This window comes from Balaenoptera borealis (assembly GCF_965194805.1).
Source record: "Balaenoptera borealis genome assembly, chromosome: 16".
Taxonomy (NCBI): Eukaryota; Metazoa; Chordata; class Mammalia; order Artiodactyla; family Balaenopteridae; genus Balaenoptera; species Balaenoptera borealis.
The window spans coordinates 46968526-46988907 of record NC_138872.1 but is presented as its reverse complement, the minus strand read 5'-3'; the positions used below and the strand labels follow the sequence as shown (position 1 = coordinate 46988907).

Below are 20382 nucleotides of genomic sequence, written 5' to 3'. Positions count from 1 at the left end.
CGTGAAATCCCATCCTGCTTCTCGTCATCCTAATCATCGTTGAAAGTCCTGCTCAAATCCCATCTCCCCTGTGAGCTGCCTTCAAGCCAACTGAGCTCGAGGGGTGTTGAACACAGTTCCCTCCCTAAAGTATGTGTCCCTCACTTGGCCCTTTTCACAAGTGGATGGATATTACGGATACTCATTATCTGTGGGTCTCATACCACTGGATATGCCCTCAGAACCAGACTAGGTCTTTATTGTGGTGGGGAAAAATATTCAACAGGAAAAGATCATTCAAGTTTTTACTATATTTAGGAAAGGACAATGTGACCCTAATAATAAAATGCCTAACAATAAATCAGAGGACCCAGTAATGCTCAAGAGAGGGCCCCCGAGGTCCTCCAGTCCGTCTCAACCACTTGACCACCTGTGGTCAGGCAAGGTCCCCACAGCCGACAGGGGACAGAGCTGAATCTAGCGCCCAGGTCTGTGAGTTGCCAGTACGAGGCTTGTCCTCCATTAAAGTCAAAGTTGAATATATTTTGAAGCCGTCGGATATCCTGAAGTCTTGGAATATACATTTCCCCATTCTTAAAAACCTTAGGAATAAGGCCTGGAATTAGTCTTTTTTTTTACTCATTGTACAACCCTACAGTTTTTTAAAATTGTATTTCAGTAAAGCTTTTAAGGTAGACTTCTAAAGTTCCTCTACTGATACACATTAAGGTTATTCTTTAATCCTCTAAATATCAGTTGGACCTTTAAATTTATAAATATGCACTTTGTCCTGCTAGCATTGAATTAAAATCCCATGAATTCAAACCTTGGTAAAAATCACTCACTGTACAGAAGTACTTCAGAGATGTATTAGAATTATTTCCTTGGATAGGAGACAAATCAGGTCCTTAATGTGACATGTTAATTCTTCACTTTTTCTGAAGCTGAATGCTCATTTATGTTCAGCTTTAAATATATTTACAAATTTATGTATATCTAACATACATGTTTCTAGTTATATCTAAATTTCCAGCAAAGAACAACTCTCTGTCTGAGAAAAGGTGATGCAATTATTACATATCACTGCATGATACAGGCTGTCTGGGGTTATTAAAAGAGTCAGGTATGGCCAATTTACGAGCGTCACCCCTGCACCTTGCTTTCATGGCTCACCGCTGAGTCTTATGCTCACTGAGGGCCCCCTAGGGATCTTTTTACAAATGGCTGTTTATTATTATTCCATCATATACCTCATGAGAGGAGGTTGTAACATCCACTAAGAAAATCACAAACTATTTTGACTTCTGTGACAGAATATCACTCTATACGTGATGTTTAGAATTATGTTTTAACATTGGTGTGGAAAAGGTTCATTAGAATATAAAGTCGAATGAAAAGTTGAATTAAAGTTGCATTGAAATGTAAAGTTGAATGAAAGCAAAATGTTCCTAAAACAAGTTAAATATTCTCGGCTACAAAACAAATTAAAGGGGAAAACAAAAAATGCTGCAAGTGCCTTTAGCGCCTGAAATATGGAGCCGTGTGGAACCCGTACCACCGGCGCCTCGCAGGGCATCACTGGCAAAGCCAGGTCCTTACTTGCAGACGACAGATTCCCCTCGCTGAGACTGGTTTCTATCAGGGTGTTACAGGGCTCACAGGATGCTGGAGGACCCACTCGGGAACCCTGCACAGCCAGGCACCAGCCACCGGGAGTGGTTCCCACGGGGCCTCGGCGGCCAGTGATGCAGGTGCAGCCCCAGCACAACTGTCCCGCCCCCACCCGCTGTCCAGAGCCACACCGGGGCCCCTGCTGGGCCGGAACCTGGCTGGATGTCGACTGGGCCACAAGGGTCCAGCTTTCCGGCATCCATCCCACAGAGGGCACACTGCCTGGGGCGGGGAGCAGGTGGAAGGGGAGCCAATGGCCAAGGACACACAAGAAACGTCCAAGTCACAAAAGGGTAACTGGAGATGTCATTCCTTGTGTCTGGCCCATGGCAGGGGGAGGGGTTACTTCTCCCCATGGTCTGAGATTCCATGATGCCTAGTTACATTTCTTTACTCAAATTATTATGTTCAAAAGTAAGAAAATATATGGGGAAAGGGAAAAAAATCAACACCCCAAGATATCGGCAAAATAAAATGGGCTCGGTTGGTCGAGGGGCTGCTGTCCCCTCCTTGTCCTCAGCGTCACTGCGAGGGCTCGTGCTCACTGAGCGCTGTCGCATCCAGGCCCTGAATCGAGTGCGTTACACGCTCTACCCCATCAAAGTCTCCTGACGGCCCTCCGAGGCGGCGCTGTAATTACCTACATTTGCAGATAAGGGAGCCCAGGCACAGTGAGGTCAGATCACCTGGCTCATCAGAGGGACACCAAGCCTGGTACTCAGAAAGGCTTGAAGCCCAGGCTCTTTTTTTATTTTTTGAATTTTATTTATTTATTTTTAAAGAGCAGGTTCTTATTAGTTATCCATTTTATACACACATCAATCCCAATCTCCCAATTCATCACACCACCACCCCCCCGTCACTTTCCCCCCTTGGTGTCCATACATTTGTTCTCTACGCCTGTGTCTCTATTTCTGACTTGCAAACTGGTTCATCTGTACCATTTTTCTAGGTTCCACATATATGCGTTAATATACGACATATGTTTTTCTCTTTCTGACTTATGTCACTCTGTATGACAGTCTCTAGGTCCATCCACGTCTCTACAAATGACCCAATTTCGTTCCTTTTTATGGTTGAGTAATATTCCATTGTATATATGTACCACATCTTCTTTAATCATTCATCTGTCGATGGGCATTTAGGTTGCTTCCATGGCCTGGCTATTGTAAATAGTGCTGCAATGAACATTGTGGTACATGTGTCTTTCTGAATTATGGTTTTCTCTGGGTATATGCCCAGGAGTGGGATTGCTGGGTCATATGGTAATTCTATTTTTAGTTTTTTAAGGAACCTCCATACTGTTCTCCATAGTGGCTGTATCAATTTACATTCCCACCAACAGTGCAAGAGGGTTCCCTTTTCTCCACACCCTCTCCAGCATTTGTTGTTTGTAGATTTTCTGATGATGCCCATTCTAATTGGTGTGAGGTGATACCTCATTGTAGTTTTGACTTGCATTTCTCTAATAATTAGTGATGTTGAGCAGCTTTTCATGTGTTTCTTGGCCATCTGTATGTCTTCTTTGAAGAAATGTCTATTTAGGTCTTCTGCCCATTTCTGGATTGGGTTTATTTTTTTTAATGTTGAGCCACATGAGCTGTTTATATATTTTGGAGATTAATCCTTTGTCCGTTGATTGGTTTGCAAATATTTTCTCCCTTTCTGAGGATTGTCTTTTCGTCTTGTTTGTAGTTTCCTTTGCTTTGCAAAAGCTTTGAAGTTTCATTAGGTCCCATTAGTTTATTTTTGTTTTTATTTCCATTACTCTAGGAGGTGGATCAAAAAAGATCTTGCTGTGGTTTATGTCAAAGAGTGTTCTTCCAATGTTTCCCTCTAAGAGTTTTCTAGTGTCCGGTCTTACATTTAGGTCTCTAATCCATTTTGAGTTTATTTTTGTGTATGGTGTTAGGGAGTATTCTAATTTCATTCTTTTACATGTAGCTGTCCAGTTTTCCCAGCACCACTTATTGAAGAGACTGCCTTTTCTCCATTGTATATCCTTGCCTCCTTTGTCATAGATTAGTTGACCATAGGTGCATGGGTTTATCTCTGGAAGCCCACGCTCTTAACTGTTACCCGACAGTATCGTGACTTCACACGGTGAGGTCTCAAGTCTGTAGCTGGATGGTCACCTCGGGGTGGTACAAAACCTATTTCCCCACCTGAGAGAGGCCTCGTGCTTTTTGGTTTGTTGCAAGACACGATAATACAACATCATAGATGAAAATGACATAGACCCACATTTCCCAAAATTTCTATATGGAAATTTGCAACAATAATTTTGCATTGATGTAAACTTTGCACTTAAAAGTGAATTTAACTTTGATGTATTTAACAGACAAATCGCATTAAGACATTAAATCTGTAAGTCATTGTTAAAAAATAGTTTACTTATTTTAAGCAAAGAAAACTTTCCAGTCTTTGATATATGTTCTCAGAAACATAAAAATAAAATTCCTTTCCTCAGCTGTCCTTTTCCATTTCACACATATTGATCTTTCCATATGTTTTAAATGACGATGAAATTAATAGGACCTGTATTTAATAAATCCAAATCCTTTCATGTCCAAATATTTTGGGGGATACTGAGGTGAAAAAGCTGCTTAAGTATTAGGACACAAACTAAGCAGAACCGGGAACAGCTTTGGAAGAGAAGCTGAAGGCGGTGGGGACCCGGGCGGGCCACTGGGGAAGGTGTTTGCCGGCTGGGGTGGGAGGGGAGTCTGGTAAGGAGGATTCGGAGGTGGGGCAGGACCGAGGCCAAAGCCCAGGGGAGAGAAGAAGCAGAAGGAATACGACCAGGGCCTGTTTGTTTGCACGATGTGAGTCGGGTGAGCTTATCTGTTCGGTGTGAGTCAATGGGCAAGGCAGACCGTGTGGAATAAGCCGGGCTGCCTGTGAATTCTCACAGCCCTTTTTATGTGTGGCACTGGGCAGACGTCCTCAATATCTTCTGAGCCTTAGCTATTTATACAGCGGGTTGTGATATTTATCTAACTGAACTGCAGAGAAGAATTGATGGGACAACATCATGAGTTCCCAGCACAGAGTCTGGCACTGCGGTGCTGGGGAAATTAAGACCCTCCGCGCACCCCCCTGCCCAGTCCCCCACCAGACACAAAGCAGCAGGACGGAATGAAGCCAGCTGGAAGACCCCTTTACAAGCAGGCTGGGCAGTCCTGCACGTCATCCTGAATCTTATTCATAATTTATAGTTATTTCCGAAAGTCTTTATGATCCTAATTATTTTCTAAATCAGTAACAGAATCAAATTTTAAAAAGTTCATAGTCAAGGAAAAATAAAGTTATTTCAAAGCATTTTCTCAATCATACTAATAAACTGTAAACTTCCACTGTACACGTACTGTGGGAAATACTACTCGGTAAGGCCCCTGTTTTATCTGTGACATTGTTGAGTGACTGGAATAGCCAAAACTGGCCCAAGCAACACTGAGAACAGTTGGTTTGGAATATGCTACATTTTGAATTCTGGCTGTTTGCTATACATATTATTACTTTCTAAAATATAGAAATAACTGTATTTGTTTAAGTAATTAATTTGCTATTATATTAGATGAAATTGTGATTTTATATGATTGTAACACAGAACACAATCATACCTGTTTTACAATTTTTTTTTTTAAAGAGAAGAAATCTTCAATTACTATAAGCACTCTTATGTTTGGAAAAAAGATATTTCACATTTTAGATCTTACTTCTATTTCAACACTTTATTAGTCACTACTGGCATGATTTTGCTACTCTCAGATCTAGGAAAGCATCTGTAAAGCGGCCAGGCCACAGCACCGAGCTCCCACAGCGCTGGGTCTCCCACCAGTTCTAAGGCTCAGTGTGGTCCATGAACCAGGCAGCCGAGAGTCCTGCAGACAAGGGTGCCACCCAGAGGCCAAAGGAGGAAATTCACCTTGGATTTTGTTGGAAGGTAAAACTCTAAATATTAAAAATCTAAAAATGATTTGCTATTACTTATTAAAAAATCAGGAACATTTTTACAAGGTTCTCTCTGCAGGAACGAAGGCTTTTAGTGCCAGGCTACGTAGAAGTGTAGCTCTTTGAAAACTCTCACAAGATGGAAACAGCCCTGAGATGGTCCGAGTCGCAGGTGCACAGCATGTCAACTAAAACATTGAATTTATTCTCTAGAGCAAATGTTTTCTTTTCTTATCATTAATATAACATGTGTTTCCAGAAGTCATATAAGTTCTGTAGCAACCACCATGACCTATTTAGACATGTGGACCAAAAGTTAAACTAATTATTGGAGACATTTCTTACTTAAATGAGAAAAGTTTCTTTCATTAGAAAGCCTTCTGCGTAATTTTCTTCTGGCAAAGGAATAAAGTTTATTTAGAGTAATTCTGTTTGGCAGACAGTCAGGGCTTCTAAAACGTATACCAATAATTGTTAAGGTTAAAGCAAAACAGTCAATTCTATGAAACACATAACAACTCAAGCTTCTAATGGTTGAAACAGTAGGCTGATTATAAAATAGAGATTTATGGTATCCCCGTTTTCTCTTAGAAGTCTGGATGTTGGGATTACTGCTAACAATGGGCCATCATTTAAGATTGACATATTTTACAATGAACTACAAAAGATCAAACTTAACCAAAAATAAGGTATACATTAAATGTGAAAATTATTTTAAGTATAAAATTTGAAAACTCCTTTTTCTACACTGTAAAATCCCATTTTTTAAAAAAAATTTTGTTTAGGTCTTTTTAATTTGTTACAATATTGCTTCTGTTTTTTCTAAGTTTTGGTTTTTTGGCCGTGAGGCATGTGGGATCTTAGCTCCCCGACCAGGGATCAAACCCGCACCCCCTGCATTGGAAGGCGAAGTCTTAACCAGTGGACTGCCAGGGATGTCCCAAAATCCCATTTTTGAAATAATGTTTTGGGTACTCAAATGTTACACAGATTTCATCTCATTTTATTGTTTCATTTTCACTACAACACAATTTAAAATAGAAAGAGGATTCTAAACACACCTATTTATGTGAGTTTCTGGAAAGCTCATTCTAGAAATACTAAGTGTTTACAGCTGACTTCAATTTTTTTTAATTTAATTTAATTTATTTTTTTATACAGCAGGTTCTTATTAGTTATCTATTTTATACATATTAGTGTATAATGTCAATCCCAATCTCCCAATTCTGACTTCAAATTTGTTTTTATTAAATAAGAAGATTCTACAGTTGATTATCATTTCCAAGTAGATGTTTTTCCTGCAAATCTTAGCAAAATACTGCTTTAAAGTACAGCGTTGTTAACTAAACCTTCCTCTCTTGGTTCTGTCACTGAGGGATCTCATTATTATCTGTGAGTTAATTCTCTTCCCTATTTCTACCCCTTAATCTTCCACATGCCCTGAGTTGCATCATTCTGTAAAACATGCTTCCGTCCACAATGATGGCTGCAAAATATCTGAGCAAGGAGTAAAAACAGGTCTACTTATGCGTCTCTATTTCTACATTTGTTTAGGAAATAAAAGAGCCTGTGCATCTAAGTCCAGTCTCTGCTCTGCAGATGTCCACTTCACACTGCTGGAACTGGAGCGAATATGACAGAGACAACACAGTAGGACAGTATGGCTATTACTTCAGAAGAAAACCTCAGTGACTGAAGCTCGAAGTGTTTATCAGGGAATGTTTTACAAGTTTTAAACAGGGCCCAAGGTAAGGCTGGCAAATCCAGAGAATGACCTCTTACATGTATCAAAAGGTCCGTGTGTCTGCATCATATATTCAAAGCATCAAATAAAGACGGAGAGGATGGCTACTTGGTAGTTCACGAATGATTCAAGTTCACTGGTAAGTATCTACAATTTAAAGGGTAAATTCTGAAACACTCCTCAAATCTCCAATCAGTCAAGAAGACTTAGCGATAAAATTAAATGCCTTCAAACCTCTTAAACCTTTCCCTTTCCTTCTTCCCATCTCCAATGCTACCATCTTCATTCTCGCCATTTAAAAAAAAATCTGTGTTTGTTTAATCACTTCCTAATTAACCTCCAGGCCCAACCTCCTACTCTATCCCACCACTGTCACATCTCTAAATCCATCCTCCAAATAGTGTCCAGAATAACCTCAGGCTTCACAAACCAACCTCTTCACTTGCCTGCTTGATATTCAGACAGCAAGTCACAAGTCAGTGTTCCTGCTCGTCCAGGTCCTCTGCCCACCACCCGGGGACTTCCAGAGGGAGGAAGGCCAAGGGCTACAGGCTGATTGCTAGTGGCTCCTTTGGCCCTTCTGTTTCAACTTAACTACCAATCACATTTATTTGAGAGACATTAGCTCTTCATCAAGAGATGTCAGGATCCCTAATTTATAGGTGATGTTGTTCACAAAAACATCCTAACTCCTAAAACAGTAGCTTTCAAACATTTTTAAATGACCAAAATCATTTTCTTCATACAATAGCTAACGCAGAACCCCAACAAAAAGTGGGTGAGATAAGTATTTTTGAGGCTGACAACGGGCAGACGTTAAATCATACAGAACTGGACAGGCCAAGGGGTAAAATTCAAATTTGGCTGGTGAAATGCAGGGTCAGTGGGGAGAAGCAGCTCGGGTGAGACAAGTCAGACTCACATTTCTGAAAGGCTACTGGTATTGCTGGGTGTAGAAGACGCGGAACTACTGAGGATTTCAACATTTTGGAGGTACTTTCATAAACCCCAATTTCACCTGCAAAGAGTGACATGCCCTTTCCGAACAACAGGCCACCGCGATGGCGGAGTCCCAGATACCTGGTCCTCGCTGGTTAGTCCCAGGTGCATGATGAGGTAAAAATGCACCAGGAAGTCCGAGTTGGGCAGCACGTCCTGGCGTCGGGTCATCATGGCGCAGATCAGCTTGTAGGCTTGGAGCTTGCCTTCCTTATAGGCATCGGGCAGTGTTGTCGCCTGCCAAGGAGACGTTTAGAGATTTAATCAACTCCAGATGCAGATGCATTTTGTCCTTTCACTTACTTTTCAGTTTTCCATAAAGTTGTTTATGGAGACGTGGGATGCGCTGGCTGGAGTGAGACCCAGCCTGTCTTCAAAACATGCAGTCTTGGGCAATTACATTTTTTAAACTCAATTTCAGGAAGGAAGAGGAAATTACAATAAAGGAATAAACACATATTCACTTGCCTTAAATAGCCATGATGCAAACATTCTGAGGGGTGGGATCAAGGCGGGAGGAGACGGAGAAGACTGGTTATCCAGGCTTATTGCTAGGTTATCCCGTATCTAATTCACAGAGAGGAGACTTTTAGGGAAGGCAACACACAGTTTATCCCAATGATACTTCAGAAACGTGCTCCATGGTCAAACAGCTGCTCCCAATTAAATTTCTGTAAGTTGAGTGAAAAGCTACAACATTTACAAGTGTTTCTTTTATCATGAGGTCTACTATCTTTTTGAACTGTGTGGTGGTTTTAGATCTAATACAAAACTAGGGCATTGCTCTTCCTTCAATCTTAATGCCTGGAGAGGCCTTCCTGAACTCCAAATGATAAGGAGTGGTTTCACAGGTTATACTGTATAAACACAAACTGTGTTTTTGGAAAAAAAAAAAGAAGTACTAACATGGGGAAAATGTATGTTGTGAACAAAAACAAAAACCAGAATGAAAATTGTATGGACTCTAAGACAGTACTTTTATAAAAATATGTTTATCCACAGAAATAAGATTATATATTAATATTGGTTTTCTCTGTGGATAGTGAGATTGTCTTCTTCGCATTTTTCTACATTCTTCAAATTTTGTACAATAAAACCAGTATCACTTTATAAGGAGAGTAACTAAAACTAGTGTATAATATCCCATTCTTTAATATCCTATAGTAACAGTCTACTTGCACATTAAACGAAATAACTCTTAGGCATTTATAAAATGACCAAACTATAAGTATTATTATTTATTCTTGGATCATCAAACGTACTTTGTCTAAACATCTAAACTTCTGTTCAGAAGTTACGCGCAACACAGTTTTTATGTCAAGTGATAAAGCGATGTTCCCGTATTAGAATAAAAGGTGACGGCAGGACTTACCTTCGCTAGCTTGTACCAGAGTTCATAGAGATAGCCAAACACTCTGGCATGGATCTTGGGTGACTGGATATTATTCATGTCTCCGAGGATTCCCAAGATTCTTCGCCATAACACGGCAGCCGAGTCTGGGTGCCAACCCGTGAGGGTCCCCCCAGCGATTATGCTACAGTCATCAGCAAGGCATTCGCTGCTATCTGTGGGGAAAGATGTGTGTTAACCCTGTAAATGCAACTTTGATTTCATTGTTACAGCCTTTTTTTCTGTAATGCAAATTACCTGTGCTTGAAAATTTACATGTTCAGAGTAAAATAAGATGAAGTGTGAAATGGCTGACAACTTGGAAGGACAGAAAAGTGGGCTCCATGAGGAAAGGTTAGATGATTCTGCTCCTTCCAACTAAAAGGGTAACAGCCCAGAGATGACAAAACAGTTCCTGGAGACCCTGTGAAGGGCTTTATTAAGCAGCAGGGGGGTGGGGAGGAGAAATTGAGCAGGATGGGTAGGGAACAGGGCCATGAAAGGTGGCCGGGGAGGCCTCATGGCTGGAGTGACATTTTTGGTGGCTGTTACTATTCACTCAGGTTTATGGGGGGGGGGGGGTATAATTTGCTTATAATAAATTTTACCCTTCTTAGATTCAAGGACTTGTAGGAAAGGTATACGATGGTGTAACTGTCACCACACACTGCCACCATAATTGATACGAAATAGCCCCTTCACTCCACAAGTGCCCCTTCACAGTCAGTCCCCTCCCCGAAGCTCTGCTCCAGACAACCATTGTCGTTTTTTGTCCCTACAGTGTCCCTACATTCTGCCGTTTCCAGAATGTCCGATAAATGGAATCCTATAGTAAGCAGCTTTTCCGTCTGGTTTCTTTCACTTAGCATAATGCGTTTATTTGAGAGATTCATCCATGAGGTTGTGTATCCACAGGTATCATAGTTTATCCATTGACCTGATGAAGGACATTGGATAGTTTCCTGGTTTTGGTGATTATAAATAAAGCTACAATTGCATACAGGCTTTTGTGTGAACACGTTTACATTTCTTGTTTGTTAAGACCAGAATCACAAACGGTACACGTTGTTTCTCTGCTTGCTTCTTGCTTTTAGTGGACCACGTCTTCCTGTGGCTGCCTGAGGAAGGTGCATGTCCTCATGTCTGAAAGTCTTGGTTCCCTGACTTGTAACTCATAGTTTGGCTGGGTACAGAATTCTGTGTTGGAAAAGTGCTCACTTTCCTGTAGTTTCCTTTGTAATTTTAGAGTCAGCAGCGTTCCGACACGTGAAATTTTTTTGTGTGAAAAATTATTAACTCTGGAGAGTTTCAACCTGTCTGAAACAGGTTGAAAAAGAGAGTTTCTCTTTTATTTGAAGCTTCAGTAAAGCTAGGAATTGTCCTCTTTATTTTAAATAACTCTATTAGAATTAACCTATTGTATTATTTTTTAATTTTATATTGTTTTTATAGCTCTGTTACCTTTTTCGCTCCCAATATTTTTTCCTTGATCAATCTTGCCTATTTGTCTATTTTATTAATGTTTTTAAAGAGTGGTCTTTGTTTTCCCTATTGCTTTCTAGTATATGTTATGTACTTAGCTTTATTAGTTCCTTTTTTATCAACTTCTGTATATTATTCTGCCATTCTTTTCCTAATTTTTTGAATAAGACATTGAATAAATTAGTGTTTTTTGCTTCTAGTGTACACACCTAAGGCCACATATTTTCCTCCATATCAGTACTCAGCTACATTTCGCTGTAGTCAATTTGAAATATTTTCCAGTTCACAATTTGATTTCTTTTTGGACTTAATTTATTTGAAATGCAGTTTTAGTTTCTTAATGTCATTTTCTTCTCTTTTCTTTTTGTTCTTCTGAATTTATTTCATCATATTCATGGAATGTAATACAGTTTCAAATCATGGACATTTGTTGAGGCTTGCTTAATGATCTAACTGGTCAATTTCTGTAAATGTTCCATGTGCTTTAAAAAAAAAATCACAGGTATTTTTAAATTAAGTTCAAAAAATTTTATACATATAGATCTACATTCAATCAAGATTAATTGTATTGTGTAAATCTTCTCTAATATTTTTTCTGCTTAACTCATCTATTAATGAGAGCTGATATTAAAATTTCCTACTATGATTATGGTTTTATCAGTAGTTCCTAGTAATTCTGTCAAATTTTGCTTCATATATATATCTGGAGGCTATGAAGTTCATATAAATTCAGAATTATTGCTGTCACTAATAAATGACTTCTGCTTTAAAGTTTATGTGACTGACATACACAGAGCTACACCCCTGGTCTGCCTTTCTTCCTGTGTATCAATGTGTTCATTTATTTACTTAGGATCTCCCTGTACATTATGTATTAGGGGTATCTCTGGTAAACATCATATGGCTGGATTTTATGTCTTCAACCTAACCCAAGAGTTTCTGAATTGAACTGCAAGTTTAAATTGTTTATTTTTATTGTAGTTGCTGATCTATTTGATTTTTATCTCTCACGTCTTACTTTTGGCTTTCCGTTTAAGTCACCTCTGCTTTGCTTCTCTTTGGAATCTTCGGAGGGAGTTTAAAGAGCTGTGTCCCACCCAGACACGGTAGCAACCATTAACCACCGCTGAGCATCACCTTGGGTGCATATATTGTTGGGCTTTTTCAGGCCTAACCATAGAAATGGGAGCACAGTCTAGGGATGCGAGGAGCTCAAGTGGAGGGATGACCAGGGCCGGCAAGGAGCGGGCGGAGTGGGTGTGAGGAGGGGCCAGGGCAAATCCAGGGCAGGCTCCGTATGCTTCCCGCACTGTGCCCGAGACAGCTGCTGACAGCTTATTATCAATACATTCGTTATGGAAAGATGCCAAGACCCTGAAACAGAGGATTTGATAAGGATGGTACATGGATGGTGTCATGGAAAGATCTTCCCAAATCCAGGAGCACTGTTCCTTCTTAGAGCAAAACACATCTGTGTTTCCCACATCCGTATCATACAATCAACTGAGGTGACACAGATAATCCAAGCCGGAATCCCACACGGTGTGCCTGCAGAGACAGCAAAAGCCTAATAACGGGCCTTCTGGGCTCTCAGACTGACTTTTACAAAACCTCAGAAGACAGGCTCGTCCTCCTCACGTTTACTCTGTAAAATGCGTGCAGTATCAAGCATCTGTCAGTCCGAGAAGGTCTGCTGAAGCTTCAATGAACCTTACAAACCAACCTAAGCTCCCAAGTGAACAAGCAGCATAATGCAGCATTTATTTTTCTCAAGAAGAATGCCATGAGTCTTTAATTCCTTGAGCGGTAAAAAAAAGTAAGGGAACTCAGTGAATTAGAACTTTGCTCCATCCCCAACCATCACCTGCAAAATGCAGCCATCTGAGGTGGAGATTAGCCTCCAACCTTCTAGTCAGGCTGGGACTTCCCTTGAGTGACAGCTCCAAGTAAACAGAGGTCAGGTGTCTTATCACCTACACCTCCCTGCTACCTGCCAGCAAACACATTCTCAGTTATGGAAGGAGCCCCCCCTCCAAAAAAAGAATCTGTTTCAATACTGCTTTGCTCTCAGAAAAATGTATTCCTCAGTGATAAAATTCTAGGTAACATCCCCCATCACATTATCAAAATACAGGGAGTCTTTTTGAGGTATTTGAAACGATTGCATGCTCAATATTACTGTGAAAAAAAATTTTTAATGAGTTGAAATGTTTTTACCCAAAATTATTCCACTCATGGCATAAGTAACAGAACAGATGCTGACATTTTGCATGTAGATGGTTCCTCAGTGAAGCAGCACTTAATTAAAAATCGGGATTTGAGAGATTTCTGAAAATTTCATGTTCACCTTAAAAACACCAAACACTTAGTTCATTTTCTTTTTCATGAGCAAGCTAGTATGCTAGCCTAGCATCTTTTTGTTCCATTATTACTAAATGCTATAGAGACATTAACATTTTTTTGTTGTTGTTAAAGTAGGAAGTCTTGCAAACAAATAAAAGTTATATCATCTTTCTCCCAACACATACAGGACTTTAATACAGGAGCAATCTAACGTTCAGAACTTTGCAAATATGCAAAGGATTTTAGCCATGAGATAAGTCTTGGTAATCAGTAAAACAGGCACTTAGGACCCAAGGGCGACTTCACACAGCAGCAGTCTCGTGTAGGTTTGGCGGAGGGTTGATGAAACATAGCTGGTGCTTTGGAAATGATTTTCTCTTTTGAGTTGAAAACTTAACCAAAGGCACAAACCCAAAGGCTCAACAGAAACACCTTAATTCTGGGACCAGAAAAATTAGGCCTAGACTTTGAGGATTAAAAGCGGAGAAGACGCAGGTTGGCGCTCTGCTGACCGTCACTGCGGCCTGACCCTCTTCTCCTTCATCTGCTTCCCAGGCACACGCAACATTCATGTTAAAGATTACAAAGGTGAGCAAGCAACCCCACGGTACTTCTCATCGTTATTTTTCTTTAGAATGTTTTATGTTTTCAAAATAGATCAAAGCCTGGTGGAAATGCCAAAAATGTCTGCAACGGTAGAGGATGTTGACAGACCATTCCTGTGAATGGTTTTGGTGGCAGGTAACAGTGATAATTAAAAGCAAAAGTTATAATTAAAAGCAGAAATGGTCAAAGGATTTCGATAACAACATCTAGAGGCAGGGCTGTGATAAATATACTAAACAAGAGAGACTTGGAAATGCAATCGTACATATTTTTTATTGTCAAAAAAAGGTTAAAATTTCATTGCTGTTTTTAGCTAAATCAAACAACAGCCTGCAGCTTAAAGCTTATTCATTCACTGATTCAAGTATTTACTGACTATTCCTCTCCTGCTATGTACTGTCCTGGGAGCCAAGAATCAGCTGTGAACATGACCAGTGACCAACGACCAACGACAGTCTCGCCCCTGAAGCTTACCTTGCAGCCAGGGGGGACACTACTGACCCTTCTCCAACTAAAGCAAAATGTTGAAAACCACTTCTTGCTGAACTTTATCTTAAAACGTATCACCGATTTGACAGGCACCTGGAAAGGAAGGAGCACCAAAGCTGGCCCTTACCCTTCAGGGTTCTAACCCTGAGTTCTTTAAGTTTCTCTGACAATGAAAAGAAAGTTTTCCTTATGCTAAAGTTGAATTAATGACTGACACGTTTCTTATGATTAGCTTTTTTTTTTTTTTTCCATCTCATTTAAGAAAGCCTTCCCTACCCCAAGGTCTTAGACATATTTTTAGAGGATATTTTCTTCCAAAAGCTTTTAAGTTTTCCTTTTCACATTTAAGTATTTTATCCATAGGGACTTGGCTGTGGGCAAGGTGGGAGGTAGGGAATCTGTCCCATTTTCTGCCCTGTGGCTAAATATTGTCCCGCAGGCCTTTGTGGGGCAGTCCATTCTTCCTTTGTCAGATCTGGAATGCTGTCTCTTTCGTGTATCAGGACTCCATGCCTGTGTGGATCCAGTATGTATTTTATACTCCATTCCCTTAGTCTATTTGTCTGTCCCTGTGATTAAAACTCCTTTTAAATAAATCACATAGCACTTATTGCATTATTTGTCCTTATCAGGATAAATGGCTTATTTTTGGTAAGCTCGTAAGTCAGTCATGGCTATGACTTACTCATCTTTTTATTTCTTATAGCATCAAATTCAGTATTTCTAGACTATAAGCTTATTTGCTAAATAAGAGATGAGGTCAACAGCAATACTGATTCTTACCTATAGAGTCAAAAATACTCTCCCCTAGAAAATCATAAGCTCAACAGAACAAAACTTATGCATGAGTCAACTCTTAATTTCTTATTTTCGGTATTCTTGATGCTCTGGCCTCTGGGGCCTCCTTGACCAGGAAGGGACTGCCCGCCCCAGGGTTAGCTAATTCCTCGAGATAGCAAACAACTCCCCAGGGAGTGTGTCTTCCACATGCAAACCCCACAATCCCAAACCCAGGCCTCCCACCTACCTCCTCTGTCCGGCTCTTGCCATCAAGGGGATGTCCCTGTGCCCTCATCACCAGGGGGGGTACGGCACCAGGCAACCAGGGCCAGTGTCTGTGCTCTAGGGTCTGCTGAAATTATCCCAACTAGCCGCTCCTGAGTCTGCGTAGCCTGCCTTGTTTGCCTTCCCTTTCCCGTGTAAACGACAGTAAAGGCCGTTGCCCACGTTTTCCCCCCTCTTCCTGCCCCCAACCCTGGTGCCTCCCCAGGTGCCCCCCTGCATGGCATACCGTGCCCCTATTTCTATAAACTTCTTCCTTCATGACAATCACCTCCATGTCTCCACGTCTTGCCGTACAAATCCCAGACACACCGTGAAACAATGCACCATAAATTTAGCTGTTATTCTCAGAAAACATGAAATGATTTAACTAAGAAAGCAAATATAAAACTGAACTGTTAGCTTGCCAATGATAAAGGAATTTAAGATTTTAGAAGCAGTTTATTATTCTAAGCATTTGATAACTGGTAGGATTATTCAACGAGAAACAGAGACACACTCAAATTGTTGGATCACTCTCTTTGCGTGTCCTGGAGATCAGGGTAACATGAGTTTTATTTTGTCCATTTATGAAGAAATCGTTCTCCTAAGAACAGAAAGTTAAATTCAGAACTGCGATAATCCGTAAACCTTATCATATTACGGTTTGTCCTTTTCACAGATGACAAGATGAACTATTGAACTGAGTGTACTGATTCTCGATATTAGAATTTCAAAGAAGAACTAAGTATTTGGAGGGAGTTAATCACAACAGAGAGTGCATCATATAAAATTACCTCACACGAGTTTATTAAATTGAGCGGTCCCATGCACACTCTGAGATGGGATCAGAACTAATCTTTCCAGAGGACAGACAAAAGACGTAATCACCCAATTTTCTTTCCTTTCAATAAAACTAATTAAAACTAGTCCTTGTTTAAGTAAATTCAACTTACTGAAAATTCAGTATTGCCTTCGATAGTACCACGATGATGATTTCCGTTGGACAATCTGTATATTGGACCCAAAGAAGCCATTTATTCCATAAATGTATTAATAATTCTCAAATAGTTCAGAGGGGTTTGCAGCTGTAATTTTAACAGCAGCGTAGAAGAAAGGAGTAGGCACAGAGCTGCATTTGGAGTCAGAACACTTTGGAAGCCAGTTCCAACTCTGGCACTTACTTCCCAGCGAGACAACACGATTTCCCTGGGTCTCAGCTTCTCCATCCCTAGAACAGAATTTGTATGACTTGGCCTGCTAACCATAAAAATCAAAGAGGATGCCTCAAAGTTCCTTGTAAACTGTTAAATCTCTTATAAGTTTATGGTATTATTATTCAAAATCATTATACATGTCTATGTATCACTATACATATGAAGAATTTTAAATCATTTCCAAAAGAACCACACATTTGAGAAGCACAAATTATCAATACTATCCAATAATTTATAAAAGTCAGCACATGGCTTTGCCAATCATTCTCCCACTGATTTTGCAAGGTTTCTACCATTGGCAGGTGTGAATACTTAGACCAAAAATGTCCACTATCTCTTAAGGGTGGCATATACAGCATTATAAGGCAATGCGTTACTCACTTACAGTTAACTGGTTTGTTTTTCTTTGCTTGTTTTTCTAGTCTTAATTAAGATACACATTAAATACACATTAAGATCATTCTCCTTGGTCTTATCTACCGCATAGATAAAAGATTTTATCCAACACTAAGTTTTATCCAAAACTAAATTTTATGAAGTTTTTACGTTACTCCGTTAGGAATTTCCAAAAACATCAGGGACTGGTTAAATTTTATATTGTAATTAGTGAAAACCAGTTTGCTTGGTTAAAAAAAAAAACACAAAACACTAAGTTAAAAGTTTTGCCTTTACTTCTAATTTTAAAATGATTTTTAGCATTTTAATACCACTTTTTACTCAACACGTGCTTTGTGGTTTGCTGTTGTTGTTCTCATCAAGGACGTCTATGGACGCAGGAATGCAGGGGGCCAGGACGGACGTGGCCATCGGCATCGTCCTCCGCTGAGCTCCTCAGAACACTAGTCTCTCTCGACACTTAGCAAAACAAAGCAAAACAAAAACCCAACTTCTCTTGGTGTCCCCATCCTCGCCTGTCACAAGGTAAGGGAAGTGAGCCTTTAGAGGTTCACTTTCCTAGGGTCACACGATGTGTGTGCGTGCGTGTGAATAGCTAAAACTGCAGAGTGCTTCCACACACACTGCTCTGTGCGCTTGACTCAGACGCTCACTCATTGATTCCTGCAACAACCCATAATACGGACTATTACTATCCCCACTCTACAGAAAAGAAACTGAAGGACAGAGAGATTCACTGGCTCAAGGCCACCCTGCAATTCCTTGGCAGAGCCTGGATGCAGACCCAGAAAGTTCGGCTCTGTAATCTATTCATGAATCTTAGAAATACAGATACTCAAGGCAAAAAAGTTGCAAAAAATACAGAATATGATAACATTTTTCAAAAGCTTAAAACCCGAATTAAATGATGTAGTGTTTAAGGAGACAGATATTGTGGTAAAACTATAAAGAAGTTACGGGCATGATTTTAAGAAGAATTGGGGACAGGGTCACAGGATGACGGGAGGGGAAGGACTTGAGAAGGGCCTGCTGGGGCCTCACTGGTGGGGCAGCTGTTCTACTTCTTACACGGGGTGCAGGTTTCCTGGTGCTCATTTGATTACTACAGCCCATAACTTACACATGCCTCACAACTTATCTTGTATATATCAAACATTCTACAGTAAAGTTAAAGAAAATAGTAATCAATAAGCTATCCAAATTCTTTAACTTATCCTGGATTTAGGACACATGTCAGTTGGAGAAATCACTCTTCTCTGTTTCCAGAGTAAAGCACATTTGGTCACGGATGGCAAAGCCTTGGCATGAATATCAGAGACCTCCTCCTATGGTGGGCAGTGGGTGTCGGCATGGCAGGCCTCCTCCCTTTTCGGCCACTGTTTCAGCACCCTCTCCACACGGGACTCTGCGAATTCACGACTGATTATGAACAGGGGGTTGGGGCTGGCGCACCCATGTGGGAGGAGGGAGCCCCCATCATCATTGTGCTGAGGGACCCCTAGAGTTCTTGCAACTGGCAAACCTTGGGATCTCCCAACCGGTGTTAGCACCGGCGCCTCTTTTCGAAGACGCAGTTGGTTACCTGTGAGGTTGGAAGCATCCGTGGGACTGAGTTGCAACCAGTGGCGGGCATCGGAGTCAGTCACAGCATCCGTGGACGTGCTCAGTTCCGGGTCTTCCTCGCAGATCTGCCACGGGCTCAGGGACAGCTCTGCCTCGGTGCTGCAGCCCAGAGCAGGGTCACTGCTGACACTGTCACCTGGCACAATGGGAGACACAGTCTGAGACAGCCAAGAGCTGGGAACCAGCACGTCCACAATCCCAGCACACAGGGGACTAAGCAGCTGCCCCAGCAGGAATCGTTCTCAGGACAGGGGCTCAAAAGGTGCCCGCGTGGGGCTCCTGGTCAATGAAACAGAGGTTCCAGGCGTGGGGCACGAGCAGTCCTTATGGGCCGTGCCACCTACAGCCCAAGCAGCACCCTATTCAGGGGTCTTAACCGAGTTCCCCCAGGTACAGAGAAGATCACCTTGAGTGCTTACGCTTTCTACCCTGACTTATTCAACTACAAAACGGGGGTGGGTGGAGGAGGAGGAGGGGAATTGATTCCACCACAGAAGCGAGTTTCTTCTGGCAGATTGAAGAGCCCGAGGATGCCTTCTACCTCGTGCCCGATGTCTAGACTTGAACCTGGGGTGACTCACCCAGGATCACCGGGGGATGAGGTGACCCACACAAAAGGTTTTCTTCAACAGGGACTCTCCCCTTTAAACACTAAAAAATTCTAATTTGTCATGATACAAGGACGCTTTCAAAGGCTGTGAAGCCTCACAGGGCTGTTCAGTCTAAGGCAGAACAGACCCCGCCAGCCTGTCCCCCGAAGCCCCTGTCTGCCCCACAAGGACTCGGGGTGCCCGCCCTCTCTGCCTGCAGCTCTGCCGGCTGCGTTTCGATCTGCCGCTGACGGTCCCCCAGCCCTGCTGCTTCTAATCTGCTGTCCGCTCTTCACCTGCAGAGAACTGACAGCTGTCCCACTCACCAACCTGCGAGGTCCCTAACTTTGACTGCCCCAGGACTCTAGAAGGTGGAGACTGAGAGGCCCTGCTCCGCCCTCCACCAGGATCCGCCAAGAAGGAGGGGGCCTGGCAGTGGACCTCAGGGAAGCGGAGTATCAGGGACTGCATTTCACTGTACGTGATGGTACGTCTCAGCGTCCCAGTCAGATTTTATTTTTTAAATACTTATGCCATTGACTTCAAGGTACTTCTGAAGCTTTTGCTCCTAACCTGGGGAAACTTTCTGGGGAAGGCCATTTTTCCTTCTGGGTCTGTCTGCTCACCCAGACATCAACCTTGGTTGTGCTTCTCACCTGGAGAAAGGCCCAGGGCTGGAAAGACAGGCCTCGAAGGTACAGGTCACTGACTGGAACTGTTCACCTGTACGTGCACACTAACCACCCATCTATCCCGGGATCCCAGGAATAAAGATGTCCCACTTCACAACCACGTGTCTTCAGATGATAAGATATCATTCGAGTTAGAAAGTCAAAAGGGAACAAAATGCAGCCTCGC

The 20382-nt window shown here is 41.6% G+C and overlaps 1 protein-coding gene across 1 annotated transcript in view; it reads right to left on the bottom strand.

Moving 5' to 3' along the window:
• Positions 1–20382, bottom strand: part of RALGAPA2 (Ral GTPase activating protein catalytic subunit alpha 2) — a 278311-nt gene that overhangs the window by 145207 nt on the left and 112722 nt on the right. The window contains 4 exon segments of the mRNA XM_082359553.1: positions 8429–8584; positions 8816–8914; positions 9720–9913; positions 18894–19070. Coding sequence (XP_082215679.1) covers positions 8429–8584; positions 8816–8914; positions 9720–9913; positions 18894–19070 — 626 coding nt within the window.